The 15,067-nt window shown below is 36.3% G+C and overlaps 1 protein-coding gene across 1 annotated transcript in view; it reads left to right on the top strand.

Annotated features, from left to right (window-relative positions):
• GNAT3 (G protein subunit alpha transducin 3) overlaps positions 1 to 14,264 on the top strand; it is a 74,210-nt gene extending 59,946 nt beyond the window's left edge. The window contains exons 6-8 of the mRNA XM_007944807.2: positions 12,267 to 12,396; positions 12,570 to 12,723; positions 14,074 to 14,264. Of these exons, the coding sequence (XP_007942998.1) occupies positions 12,267 to 12,396; positions 12,570 to 12,723; positions 14,074 to 14,264 (475 nt within the window). The remainder of the gene's footprint in view (positions 1 to 12,266; positions 12,397 to 12,569; positions 12,724 to 14,073) is intronic.
• The last annotated feature ends 803 nt before the right edge of the window (positions 14,265 to 15,067 follow it).

Raw genomic sequence — 15,067 nt, 5'->3', positions numbered from 1 at the left:
TCCCTTAGTTTCTGCTTATCTGGAAATCTCCTAATTTCACCATCATATTTGAGGGACAATTTTGCCGGATATATAATTCTTGATTGAAAATTTTTGTCTTTTGGGTTTTATATATACCATCCCATTGCCTTCTTGCTTGCATGGTCTTTGCTGAGAAATCAGAGATTCTTACTGTGTGTCCTTTGTAGGTAACTTTTTGTTTATCCCATGCTGCTTTTGGGCAATCCTACTTCCATAGTGATACTGCCTCGAAAACCCAAGAAGGGGTCGCTATGAGTCAGGTTTGACTCGATGGCACATAACAACAACAACAATATGCTGCTTTCAGGATTCTGTCTTTGTCTTTGGTTTTGGTGAGTTTGATGATGATACATCTTGGTGATTTTCTTTTGGGGTCTCTCCTGTTTGGGGTTCGTTGGACTTACTGAATGGATATGTTCTCCTCTTTCATCTTATCAGGGAATTTCTCCTCCAGCAAATCTTGGACAGTTTTCTCAGTGGTTTTATTTTTCACTTCCTGTTCTGGAATTCCAATGACATGTAGATTATTCCTTTTGATGGTATCCCACATGAACCTTAGGCTTTCTTCATTTTTTTTTTTTTTTTTCTAACTGATCCCTTTCCAAAGAAGTATTCAGGTATTTGTCTTCAATCTCATTAATTCTGTCTTTCCCTGCATCAATTCTACTCCTTTGCCCTTCTGATGTTTTATCTATTTCTAACAATTTAGTATTAATCTTCTGGATTTCTATCTGTAGATTTAGAATCATTTCTAATTTTTCATTTATTGTATCATATTTTTTTGGTATTTTCTTCCAAAATTCTTCTAAGATTTTTTCTGTGTTTTCTTTGGTCTGTCTCTCAATCCTTTGAAGATACCTAAATACAATTTTTTTTTTAATTCCTTATCAGAGAGTTCCAATGATGCTTCTTTCTCAGGGATGTGTTCTGGGTCTGTATCCTGTTTCCTTGTTTCTACCACTTTATCTTGCTTCTTTGTGTGGACTATGATGGTCTGTTGTCTCCGAGGCATCATGGTATTGTATTAAGATCTCTGTTAACTTTTTTTGAAGAGCAGCCAAGGGTGATTCAGACTCCTGTTATTGGTTTTTTTATCATTGGCCCATTGGTGGAGAAGGAGATGGTGGCTCTTGCTCAGTAAGTGAAGTTGCAGGAAGTGTGGGTGTACTTGTATTTTATGGCTACTGTTGCTGTCTCTCACTCAGTTAGAGAAAAATTACAATTGAATAACCATCAAAAAACTAAAAGCACATGGACAAAAAATACACCATGTAATCACACAGGAACAGTAACCCATAAAAGAAAAAAGTGAGAAAAGAAGAAAAAAACAAGAAAATCTGCAATATCTGTGGATAGGGCACTGAGAGAAAAAAGGTAGAGAAGGAAAATAATGAAGAAAAAAATGGGGGAAAAAAAAAACAAGGAATGGGGCTAACCATGAGAAAAGAAAGGGGAGAAAAAGAATTTAAATTAAAAAAAAATTGAACCAGGAACAGGGAAAAGAAAAAAAAAAAAGGTATAAACTAGGACTTGGGAGGGGAACACCAGTAAAAAGGAAAAAATTATTAATAATAATAGTAGTTTTAAAACAGACAAATACAAGCAAACTAAATACCCAAGAAAATAAAGAGAAAAAGAAAAAGAAAAAAATCGGTGGAGGACAGGGCAGGGCACCCAGGCTCTGTCCAAGCAGACAGGCTGGGATGGAGTTTCTGTTGGCCCAGAAGGTGGGTGGGAGTGGGGGGTGGCCGCACCTCCGTTCACCAAGTGGGTGTGGGGTATAAGAGTAACAAGAGGAATGTCACACCTTTTCAGTCACACAGATCCGGAGTGTCCTTGGGGTTACTGGAAAGCAGAACCTCGTCTTAAGCCCCTGGAATCTGGTAGAGTGCTGTCTCTTTAAATATCCAAAATGGTCAAGCAGCTTGCAAACATTCAAAATGGTGATGCCTTCCGGACCAGCAAAAGTCCACAGCTCAGCCTGTCCTCCTCTTCACTGCTGCTTCCCCTTCTACTCCATAGCCACCAGAGTAGTCCTCTGTGTAGTCCCTGGCTAGCAGGGCTGATTTTCAGGTTAATTCTTAGATCCTACCACCATTCAGGAATCTCCAAGCCATCTGTGCCATCAGGATTGCTCAGGATCACTGCCAGACCACAGGTCTGTATGTCTCCTTTTTTAGGATTTTCATGAAAATTCTTCTGCTAGTTGGGGTTTAGTCCACTTCTATATCCTTCCCTTCAAGGCTCAGGGGTCCAGGATTATCTTCTGTGTCTGTGTTAATCGGTTTCCCCTTTCTTTGTTGAAGAGGGTCTGTGCAGACTTTCTGCCTATTCCGCCATCTTGGAATTGATCTGCCCTATGCTATTTCACATATCCTGCTTCTAAAACCAGTGTATATGATGATTGCCAATGAATGTAGAAAACCTCAGAAACTCATGTTCATTTACTGGAACATGTATTTCATTTGGTTAATAATATTAAAAAACATACTTATATTCTGACTAAAATAAGTTTTCATTGATTTTTGAAAATAAAAATATTACTTTTAAAGATATATTTCCCTCATAAACATGTGTGGTCAGAACAGATCTCCAGGTCCTCATTGGTATATGATCATCGTCCTCAGTTCTTTTGGAATTCTGTGGTTAATTTTGTAAAAAAAAAAGAAAAAAAACTGTCTTTTGGTCATAGGGGTCCTGGCTATTACAAACAATTAAGCTCTTGGCTACTAACTCAAAGGTTGATGGATGAAATTCACCCAAAGACACCTCAAAAGAAAGGCTTGGGAATCTACTTCCAAAAAGTCACAACCATTGAAAAGTCCATGGGGTGTAGTTCCACTCTGAAACATGAACAGTCTCCACAATTTGGTATTGACTTGAGAGCAACTGGTCTTAGGTCATATAGATACATGATCTCCTATTCTATTTTGATCCACTGTTGGCCCTAATGAAAGTACAGGAGGGGTCTTATTAATCTCTATTATAGTATCAAACCTAAAAAGTAAGACCTTTGTCAGTTGGATTGTGGTGCCCAGTTAGGACTTACTTGGATGACACATTTTCTATATTACATACCTACTACCTCAAAACCACTAAAAGGGGTTTTGAGCTGTTTGTTTCTATAAGAGGTTTTACTTTACCTCTGATTCAAGAAAGTGCATTATTAAAGGTGTCTTCTATGAAAAAGAGAATGAAGTCACAACAGCTATTTACTCAAATGCAGGGAATTTCCCTAAAAACAAGTCTTCATTTAAGTAATGACATTTAGAGAGTATTTAATTTGGGATACAAATACAAAAAAATACAATTATGCTGTTTTCTTAAGGAAATTTGTTAATAACTTAAATACCTTTTTTAAGTTCAGTCACAGCAATTCAGATATATTCATTCTGTAATAATTGCTCACAAATAAATCACTCAATATTTAATTTATATTTGAAGTGCTAAATAGTATTACTCAAAAGTGCACAGTCTTTTGTAATGTAAATTTCCATAATATTTCAAAATAAGAAGTGTAAAATTAATGTATCTTTCAATTTTATTTGAATAAATGACTAGGTATTAAAGTATATTAAATTAGCTTTGATTCATATTCACATTGTATAAATCATCCAAAGACTATTTAAAACTGAAGGCTTAGTATACATAATAAATTAGAGACCTCTAGGATTTTAAATAACACCAGAATACAAATACTTTTTGCCAACATACTATACGTATCATCCTTGTATACCATCCAACTTAATGAAAATTACCTTAGAGTTCTTATCACATCAGAAATCCAACTGTCAAACTGATAAAATACATTATCCTTTTAGATGTGAAAACACTATGTAAATGAAAAATGCAGTACAAATGTCAGCTCTTTTATAGTTATAAAATCATTCCACAGACAAATAACTTAGAAATAGATTTACAAGAATTTATCAGTTGTAGAGAAGCAACTTTTTTTCCCTAATTGCTTCATGATTTTAAAAACTAGAATTGAAAAGACTTAAAACTATATAGCACACAAGGATAAAGGTTAGCAATTATTATAACATTTACGTAATTATAAAGTTAACATAACTGGTTTCAAAAATGTTTGAGCAGGTCCACGATATGAAATAAAATATCATTTTTTTTCCCTAAAATATGAATTTGAATCATGTGCACTGTGTTCATTGTGTGGGGTATGAGGCCATTTAATTTAAGAATGACTCTAGTTGCTCACCCAGAAGCTAGATCTCAATTTCACTTTGTTGTTCTGTATTAGCTTTCATGGAGCTATAACTCATATAGATTTATTTATTTATTTATTTATTTTAGGTTGTGTTCATGGTTAATATTACCAAAACAAGCAGTTATATTATATAGTATATAATTTATTCTGGTGGCAAAATTTCTATCAATGAATTACTTTATTCAATAATTGGATAATTATCTAGGAAATTATCTCTCTCTCATTTAGTAGCAAACACATAATGCTATTAGCAATTACAGGGATTTGGAGTCTCGGGCTGCCTTCAGGTTATGAATCCTTTAATTCTGTTTTTTAAAAAATCTGGAGCAATTAAGAGAATTAGGTGAAGGCCTCTGTGCATGCCCTCTGTGTCTGCAAGTATCTCCCCTGTTCCATATTCAGAACTAGGCAAAAGGAAAGGATTTGGTTGTCTTTTTTGCCGTGGCTGAGTTATGATAGCACAGAGTCACCTGTTGGTGCTCTCATATGTAGCCATCTTAAAAAGTTATGCCAATACAGGTACAGCCAAATGTCCTTAATAAATCCCATTCAGTGTGATAGCTTAAAAATAAATTCCTACTCTAATTGGATTCTATTTTTAGGTAGCTAAATGTATAGTAGAAAATGTGAGAAATTGTGATTTTTCTAAGCTAACCATATGCTTAGAAGATGAGTAAACACATCTAACAAATACATTAGCTAGAAAAGCATTATCGATCCTTAACTATCCCAGATTATATAACGATTCTGCTAGCTTTACAAAGGGCAGTTTACTATTTTATAATAATTTATTCTGATATGAAGTGTGAATAATCCTGTGTGGTCAAATATTTAGCCAACTGTTTTTAAACACAAACCCATAAAACTCCACAGCTTGACCAACTGTTTAAAGTAGAACTATAAAACGCAACTGTTTAGTCAACTGTTTAATATAAAGCCATAAAATGTCAAAGCTGCCTTAAACTAATGTATGGGTAATTTATAAAACTGTCAGTGTTCAACTCTCACCTAAAAGCCTGGTCTATTCATTTCTAGTTACATTGTACATTTCAGGCATTTAAAACCTTTTTCCCCTCTAATGTAAGGTTGCACAATCTACTTCTGTATTGATACTGCCTGGGAAACCCAAGGATGGGTGGTTATGAGTCAAATCTGACTCCACAGCAGTGAAGGCAATGTAAGAATTCTAACATAAATATTAGGCTAAATAAAGGAACATTTATTACAAACAACAACAACAACAAAAAAAAAACTCAAAATAAGAACAGTTCATTCAACATCATTAAGGCTGATGGTTACTTTAACTATTCAAGAAATTAAGAGTATTTGGGCTGCATACATGTTCATTCACCTCATTGTCTACATAGATTTTATCAATCTGTATGTCCAGGTAGCAAGTACACATGCTTTACTTCTTATTTCTAAGTCTGCTTTTCACAGAATGAATAAGGAGGTCTTTTTTGTTGTCATTGTTGTTTTCTTCTCTATTTCTTTTTTTAAATACAAGAGAAAATATTTCTTCAAATATTCACTTAGTAAATGCTCCACTGTGGGGATATCCAAATTGTTTTAATAGATTGTAATAATTTACACTTTGGTAACATAAAACATAAATTATAATTTAGCAGAACAGCTAAATATAAAGAGATTTGTGAAAAATAATTTACTTTAACCACCTAAGTAATAGTAAAACAAAATCTAACTTTACTTACAGTTAACTAAAACCCAAGAGAATCTATACAAAAGAATCTATCTATATATATATATAACTCTGGCCCTTGGTCTGATTAGCTAATGAGTATGTCAGTTCAGTAATGGCACATGACATTAAAGAAACGTTCAGTGCTCCCTGGACTATGTCTCTTAGGCCAATCTGTACTGGAAAAAAACAAACAAACAAACAAACTATAGTTTATCACATGAGTTATAAAATGACAAAGTTATTAGCATTCAATCAAAGATAGACAATCAGAAGCAATTTATCATTATAAATAATACCCTAAGACTCAATAATCTTTGTTCTGCCTTCCTCAGGAGAAAGCTGAATTTATTCATATTTATAGGCAACTGCATGATGAAAGTCCATAGGAGTAAGGGTAATGTTACATAAGTTCTACCCTTTACTGGGAGCTCTCGTAGCGTAGTGCCTAAGGCACTTGACTGCTAAACAGAAGGCTGGTGAGTAAATAATCAGAGAAACTGGACTGGACTGTTAGAAGAGCAGCACGGCATCAGGATGGTAGGAAGACTCATTAACAACCTGCAGTATGCAGCAGATGACACAACCTTCCTTGCTAAAAGTAAGAAAAGTTGAAGCATTAATTAATGAAGATCAACAGCTACAAACTTCAGCATGAATTACAATTCAACATAAAGAAAACAAAATCCTCACAACTGGACCAGGAAGCAACATTATGATAAATGGAGAAAAGACTGAAGTTGTCAAGGATTTTAAACAATCAATGCTCATGGAAGCAGCAGTCAAGAAATCAGATGACACATTACATTGGGCAAATCTGCTTCAAAAGTCCACCTTAAAATGATAAAAGGAGAGGATGTTATTTTGAGGACTAAAGTGTACCTGACCCCAGCCATGGTATTTTCAGTAGCCTCACATGAATATGAGAAATGGACAATGAATCAGGAAAACTGAAGAACTGATGCATTTGAATTTTGGTGTTGGTGAAGAATATTGAAAATACCATGGCTGCCAGAAGGATGAGCAAATCTGTTTCGGGTGAAGCACAGCCCAAATGTTCCTTAGAAGTGAGAATGGCCAGACTTTGTGTCTCGAACTTTGGACATGTTATCAGAAGGGACATAAACTACTATAAACTACTATATCCCTGGAGAAGGAGCTCATGCTTAGCAAAGTAAAGGGTCAGTGGAAAAGGGGAAGACCCTCAACAAGATGGATTGACGCTGTGGCTGCAGTGTGCTCAAGCATCGCAATGATACTGAGGACGACACAGAAGGAGGCAGTGTTTTGTCTGTTGTTCACAGGGTCAGAAACAACTCAATACAACTAATGACAACAACAACAAGGTTGCTTTTATGGATTAAAATAAAACATTTGACTAAAAATCAAAAAGTTTAAGCACGTTTATTACCATTTTTTCCATAAGAACTTTGATTGTTTTAAATTGCACTTATTAGAAAGTTTTCAGATAATACAACCTTAAGGTCAAAATTCTGTCCCCTCTATTTGTTTTGCAAATCTGAAACTGCAGAAGGTTTTACTCACCAGCAGCATTCAATAGCAGTAAATACAATATTCTTTATTGACACCAAACTTAAATTAACAAACCACATGACTGTCAAATTCTTATCATCATCTTAAGTACTGAGCGTATCCTCTCTTTCAGTCCACTGATGAATGGAATGATTTTGCACTTGTGCATGTGTGCTTTTGAGGAATTTTAGTCCTATATATCCAAACTTTATTTAGATTGTATGTGAATTGTGAAATAATAGGGAATACAATGAATTGTGATTTCAATTATCTTCAATAATTCAGCTGGCTGACATTTATTGCCCCGAGTCCAGTTATTACCTTTGAGATCTCTGCACAGCTTTTTGATGCTTTGAACAACTTGGATTTAAACTACTATAACAGCCCATTCCATTCTTTCTTTTCCTCTAGCTTCTTCCTCGTCAAATCTACCTTCTGAACTCAGAACAAAGTGATCTAACATAACAAGAAGAAACAAAAAAAAATGTTAATTACTGGCCTAAAAGTCTCCAAAATTACCTCTTTGTTTGTGATGTTGTTGTTGCTGTTAGGTGCCATTGAGTCAGTTCCAACTCATAGTGACTCTACGTACAACAGAATGAAATACCACCCTCACAATCCTTGCTATACCTGAGTCCGTCATTGCAGCCACTGTGGCAGTCCATCTTGTTGAGGACCTTCGCCTTTTTCATTGATCCACCGCTTAACCAAAGATGGTATCTTTCTCCGGGGAATAGTCCCTTCTGACAATATCATCACATTTATAAAATGTAAATTTCTCATGTGACATGAAAGACCCAATTAGTGTGTATCTATGTCCTAACCCACTAGGCATGCTTCTGCCTCCTCAAGTCCTTTGCTTTTGCTATTTCCTGTTCCTCTGCCTGGAATACTCTTCCCAAGTCATCCATTTGCCTCGATTCTCCATCTCCTTAAGTCTTCATACAGCTGTCACCTTCTCCAGTTCCTAATTACTTTATTTCAAATTGTAATCCTCCTCCTGCACTCCCTACTCTACCGGAAGAGTCTAAGTCTAGTCACAAACACATGAACACACACATACTCACCACTACCACCTCTACCAGATTACAAGCTTCTTGCAACTGAATCTTTAGTACCTGGCATATAATATGTGCTCAATAAATTTTTTCTGAATGAATGATAAATAAATGAATAATTATCATGCCTTGTAGCTTAATCTTTATAACTAAAACATTCTGTTTTCTAAATTATATTAGTCTTTATAAAGTCTTTGCTGACACAAACATGTAATGGTCACTCATGTCTTGATGACTTGCCCATATTTTTCACGTTACCTAACTCCCCTCCATCTCATTGATACAGGATTTATGCATTTATTTAACAAATATATATATATATGATGTGTTACATGTCAGGCATACTCACTTCCATCTAGTCAAACCCGACTCATAGTGACCCCTCCTTGGGTTTCTGAGGAAGTGTCACTACAGAGATAGATTGCCAACCTTCTTTCAGGGAGTGGCTGGTGGGTTTGAACTGCCAGCCTTCTGGTTGGCAGTCAGATGCCTTAGGCACTACACCACCAGAGCTCCTGTGTCAGGCATGTTGTTGTTGTTGTTATGTGCCATCGAGTTAGACACAACTCATAGCGACCCTTCCTTGGGTTTCCGACGCAGTATCACTACAGAAGTAGATTGCCTCATCTTCCTTCTGAGGAGTGGCTGGTGGGTTTGAACCGCCAGCCTTCTGGTTAGCAGTCAAGTGCCTTAGCCCCTATGCTACCAGAACTCCCATGTCAGGCATAGTGCCAAGCATTAGGACTATGGGGTGACACAAACAAGTACGCCCTCAGCTGCTAACCACAATGTTGGTGGTTCCAGTTTTCCCAGAGGTACCTTAGAAGAAAGTCTAGCAATGTACTTTCAAAAAATCAGCCATTGAAAACCCTTCGGAGCACAGTTCTACTCTGGCACGCAAGGAGTCACCATGAGGGAGAATCGACTGACCAAGAACTGGAGGTTCAGTATGAAGAAGGAACCAGTCCTTACAGAGGTCCAAGGAAGAGAGGTTAAGTTGGTTCTTTGCTGTAGGGTTTTCAGTGGCTAGTTTTTGTTTACTGTTGTTGTTTTTCATATAGAAAAGATTCCTGTCCTCGTGAGGCTGCTATACTATTAAAGGTATGAAAAATATTAAACATGTAAAAAAAATAAACAAACAAGTTAATTGTTGATTGCAATGACTACTGTGAAGGAAATAGGGCTATGTGATAAAGAGTAAAAGGCAGATGGAGAGAGTAAAATTTGCATAGATGCTCAAGGAAGCTTTTCAAAGGAGATCTTGAAGCTAAGACATGAAAACTTTAAAAGAGGCAGTGTTGTAAAGACGAAGGAAATTCATGCTCTAGGGAAAGGAGATAAAATCCAGAGATGATACAAGATGGTTTATTAAAACCAAAATAACAGCCTTGTGATTGGACTGCAGTGAAAAAGAAAGAACTAAGAAATAAGCTTGGAAAGGTAAGTAGGAACCAGAACAGCTATGGCTTATAGGTCAGTTGTCCCGGTTTGAGTTTCATTCTAAGACAAAGAACCCATTGGAAAGTTGTTAAGAATGAAAGTGGTATAATAAAAGTCACATTGAAACAAACTTCTGAGAATTGCTGAGAAACAATTTTATGGCTGACAGAGAAAAAACAGGAAGGCCAATCAGGACAATTTTGCACTAACCCTGGTAAGAAACGCTGGTGGGTTGAGTAAAAGAATTGGAAAGAAATGGATGAATTGGAAACCACATTTTTAATGTGTAGTATGGGGAGAGGATAAGGGAAAGTGTGGTATTAAGAGTATACACCAGTTTCTTTCTTGAGTTGCAAGACACAAACATGATAGTGCTTTTAACCAAATTAAAAAAAACAGAAGGTGGCTCAGGTTTACAAATACCTCCTCTGAGTAACTTTCAAGATTCCTCGGGCAGATGCAATCAAGTGTTCTTCTGTGCTCACATTTTACTTTTGCAGTGAGACAAGAATGAACCAATGAGCTCATGTAGGACTATGAGTTCTCAGGACATCATTGACATTACCCAGTGTTGAGACCACCAGCATTATTATTTACACAGTAGTTACAGGAAAGGGTAGAATTCATCTCAGATGGGTTCCTCAGATAGATGCTGCTCCCAGCACACATCACTGCATTGTAGGCAGAGGAACAAAAGGACAAAGGGACCCAGGGCTAACATACTTCTGACTGGAAGGGTTTCCATGCTGGGCTGCTTAGGAAAACAGGGTTAGGGGAAGAGGGAGGTGCCCCTTGACACAGCTTAGGCTCAGAGTGCATGTCTGACATGTAGTTATTATCTCAAGCCCTGATGGCGTCAAAGAGAGAACATTCTCTCCCCTTCCTCGATTAAGATTAGATCTTGTCAGCATGCCATTAGATAATTACATATATACTTTACCACTAAGTCACTGGGGGAAGGGACCTATTTCCCCAGGGTACATTCTTTCTTTAGGGTTTCAGTGTAAAGTCATGCAGGCAGGTGCGGGAGAAATTGCTTTGTTGCCTCTGGAACCTTGTATATTAGAATATTTAGTACATAGTTTTATAATAATTTAAGGAGCTGTAGTGGTACAATGGGTAAAACGTTTGACTGCTAATCAGAAGGTCAGGGTTCAAACCTACCAGCTGCTTCTTCAGAGACAGATAAGGTAACCTACTTCTGTAAAGATTTACAGCCTTCAAAACCCCTATGGGAGTTACTATGGAATCAACTTGATGGCAGTGGATTTTTATTAAATTTATGTGTGTGTGTGTGTGTTTTTTTCTTCTTTCTACCGGACAGCAAGTTCTTTTAATATAGTAAGCATATGTTTTCATCTTTATGTTAATATGCCTGGCACAATGACTAGCACATCGCATGCAAACAATAATTGTTTGAATGGATGAATGCAGAGAGAGCTAAGAGGACAGGCAAGAATCATAATTTCAGTACTATAGTACCTTCCGAATTTCTTGCAAGTTCTTTAACTCAAGCAGAATATTTGTAGACCAGCATCAAAATCTTTAAAGGCAAATATATTTTTACTGAAATTCTAAGCTAATTTGAGTTTCCCAGCTGGTCAAAGTTATTGTGTGACTTATCTCACTCTAGTCTGTATAAAGGAGCTCTGGTAGTGTAGTGTGTCTGGCACTTGACTGCTAACCAGAAAGCTGGAGGTTCAAACCCACCAGCCACTCCTCGGAAGGCAGGCTGGGCTATCTATTTCTGTAGTGTTACCACCTCGGACCCCCAAGGAGGGGTTGCTATGAGTCGGGTCCACACGATGGCACATAACAACAAACAACAACAGTCTGTATAAGGGGGTCCTCGTGGTGCAGTGGTTAAGCAGTAGGCTGCTAACACAAAGGTTGGTCATTTGAATGCACCAGCAGGTCCAGGGGAAATAGATGTGGCTGTCTGCTTCTGTAAAGTTTTTCAGTGTTAGAAACCCTATGGGCCAGGCTTGGAAACCCTCTGTCCTTTAGGGTCACTATGAGTCAGAATCTACTCTGCAGCAGTGGGTTTGGTTTTTGGGAGGCTACCTGAAAAAAATACAAACAACAACAAAAGGACAAAGCATTTTCTCTTTTTCTGTCATCCATGAGCTGCAAGTTGGCCAAATAAAATTTGTTTTCTCATCAATAAAAATCAAATGAATCTCTTTTAAAGATACAGTAGCTTCCATCTATACCTCTCAAGCTTAATATCAACTCACAGTTTGGAAGGTTTTTACAAGATTCATTACTCTTTTGTTGTCTTCTCTTAAAGGATGTTTGATGTAGGTGGACAGCGATCAGAGAGAAAGAAATGGATTCACTGCTTTGAAGGCGTGACGTGCATTATATTTTGCGCTGCACTCAGTGCCTATGATATGGTCCTGGTAGAAGATGAGGAAGTGGTAAGTCTAAACGTGAAAATCCAATGCTTGTGCTTTCCAGTAGCACTGCCACAATTTCCATCTCAACGAAGGCTTTCCAAAGATGGATGTTAGAGCTAGATCTTTGTCTATGATGACTTGTACTGATATTTTATAAATATTAATGCTACATATTCATTTTGTATTCTCAACAGAACAGAATGCATGAGAGCCTTCACCTGTTCAACAGTATCTGTAATCACAAGTATTTTGCAACCACCTCTATTGTCCTATTTCTCAATAAGAAGGATCTGTTTCAAGAAAAAGTAACAAAGGTGCATCTTAGTATCTGTTTTCCAGAGTACACTGGTAAGATTCCTTCTCTTAAACTCCATAGTAAAAAATTCTTCTCTAGGCAGATATTTTCCTATATGGATGTTGACATTTAATATTTATGAGGATGGGGCTTATGATAATTTTTTCAGTCATTTGTACAATCCAAAGTGGAAAGTCTACAAATAACCAGGAAGCCTTTCTATTTTGCTTCCGTTAAAGCAAAGCCCTAAAGGATAAACAGGGAAGAGATTAGGTAGACCAGAGCTGTACTCTGTATTTCACACGGCACTGAAAGCTGCCTTTCAACATTGTACTAAAAACACAAATTTTATTCCAAATTGGTATTTTTAATGCATTTACGAATGAAATCTTGTGATGCGGTATTGAATCCCAGTGGTGTTTCAAAGTTGGAATTAACTTTTCAGTGGGTTTACATGAAAGAATCTTGAAAATAGTGGCATCTTCTCTTTTTCTGGGTTCCCTAGGTGTCAGATTTTTAGTGCTGATCCTGTTGGGCAGTGACTATAAATGTCACGTTATACAGAAGGATTGTTTTTATTTCAGGGACAACCTTTTTATTTTATAAATTGTTTTTACTCTGCATAGTTCAATGCTATATTGTTAATGAAATTATACAATATGGAAATATTTATCATTTAAATAGTGCAAAAACAAGGAAGACTGGGAAATCTACTTCCTTAAAGATTTACTGCCTCAGAAACCCAAAAGGGTCACTATGAGTTGGAATCGACTCTGTAGCAGTGAGTTTGGTTTTTTGGGTTTTTTTTAATGGCAGTTCAGTGGTCAAGTGCTTGCCTGCTAACCAAAAGGTTGGCAGTTGGAACCCACAGCTGCTCTCTGGAGGAAAGATGTTGCAGTCTCTTCTGTAAAGATTTGCAGCCTTGGAAACCGTATGGAACAGTTCTACTATATCCTACAGGGTCAATATGAGTCAAAAGTGACTCAATGGCAACATATTTTTTTAAGCCTATTAATTAATAACATCCATTACCTTCCTATTTAAACCATCTGTACACATACAAACACAAAAAGAGCATTTGACATATATATACCTCTATTACTCATCAGTGTTACTGGGTAAATATGTTAGTATCTCAACTGTATTGTGAGTTTTTTGAGGCAGAGGTCACATCTTAGCCATCAGAAATTTTGAGTAAGGTAAGTATAATTTTCAGCACAATGTAGATGCCACACAAGTTCTCATTAATTGGCCCTTGCCATATTTATTTTATAATACTGTGCTTTTAACAGGAGCACATAAAGTAAGAGTCTAAATCTTTAAAATTTACTGATAATATTTGTGATTTTATCCTTTGTAACATGCAATTATTTTTTACTTCCTTAAATGTTTTATTCAACAAGGGCCAAATACATTTGAAGATGCAGGGAACTACATCAAGAACCAGTTTCTAGACCTGAATTTAAAAAAAGAAGACAAGGAAATTTATTCCCATATGACCTGTGCCACAGACACCCAAAATGTCAAGTTTGTGTTTGATGCGGTTACAGATATAATAATCAAAGAAAATCTGAAAGACTGTGGACTTTTTTAATTAATTCTTTTCATTTCTGCACTTGCTTGTATATATTTTCCAAGATATAAAAGAAAAGGTTCTGTGTGATGTACTTAGTTTAAATAGCTATTAACAATGTATAACTAGGACTATTAAGATCTATAACTAGGATTCTAAAGCAAAGAGTTTTCATATAAAGTCGTCAATGTATTGTTATCTATATCTAAATAATTATTCTTGAAGATTAAGTATGAGCATGTATTTGATGTGTTCAGGTGTAAAAACTGATGTATCTGGTAGTAACTCTGGAACAGTATATACTAGCGACAATTTGCTTGGAAGTAAAGTCTGAATTGTTTTTAATCATATTTTTAATCATAGAAGAATGAATACTACTTCCATTAACCAGATTTTAAAAGCATTTGTTTTTGCTGATAATGTAATCATGCCTCTACTGTGGAGACTATTCAAAAGTGGAGCATGTGGCTTTTATTGATCAATCATCACTTTTCTATGTAAATGAAATGTTTATTATACATGTTTTTGTTCATGAGCAGTTACACCTGCAACAGAAATGCATGTAATTTTATGTGGTGTATGTTTTTTTCTTTAAAATATCATTGATGTTGGATTTACCCTTAGATTTCCATATTTCTGTTTTTGTACCATCCTGGTTGAAGAGAGAGGGACATTCAAAATTTGTCCCAATCGGGGATTTACTAAGGTAGTTGGGACTTAGGAAGTTTCATAACTTTTCCATTGGTTGAGTTTCTCAGCAGTCAAGGATGCTTATAATTCAGTCATGGAAGCCATGTGTAGGTAGGTAAGTAGCCCACCCAATC

The sequence above is a fragment of the Orycteropus afer genome, unplaced genomic scaffold (genome assembly GCF_000298275.1).
Source record: "Orycteropus afer afer isolate SDZICR_OR568_19922 unplaced genomic scaffold, OryAfe1.0 scaffold00007, whole genome shotgun sequence".
In the NCBI taxonomy this organism is placed as follows: Eukaryota; Metazoa; Chordata; class Mammalia; order Tubulidentata; family Orycteropodidae; genus Orycteropus; species Orycteropus afer.
The sequence above is the reverse complement of the archived record's forward strand: the minus strand, read 5'-3'. Positions and strand labels throughout refer to the sequence as shown.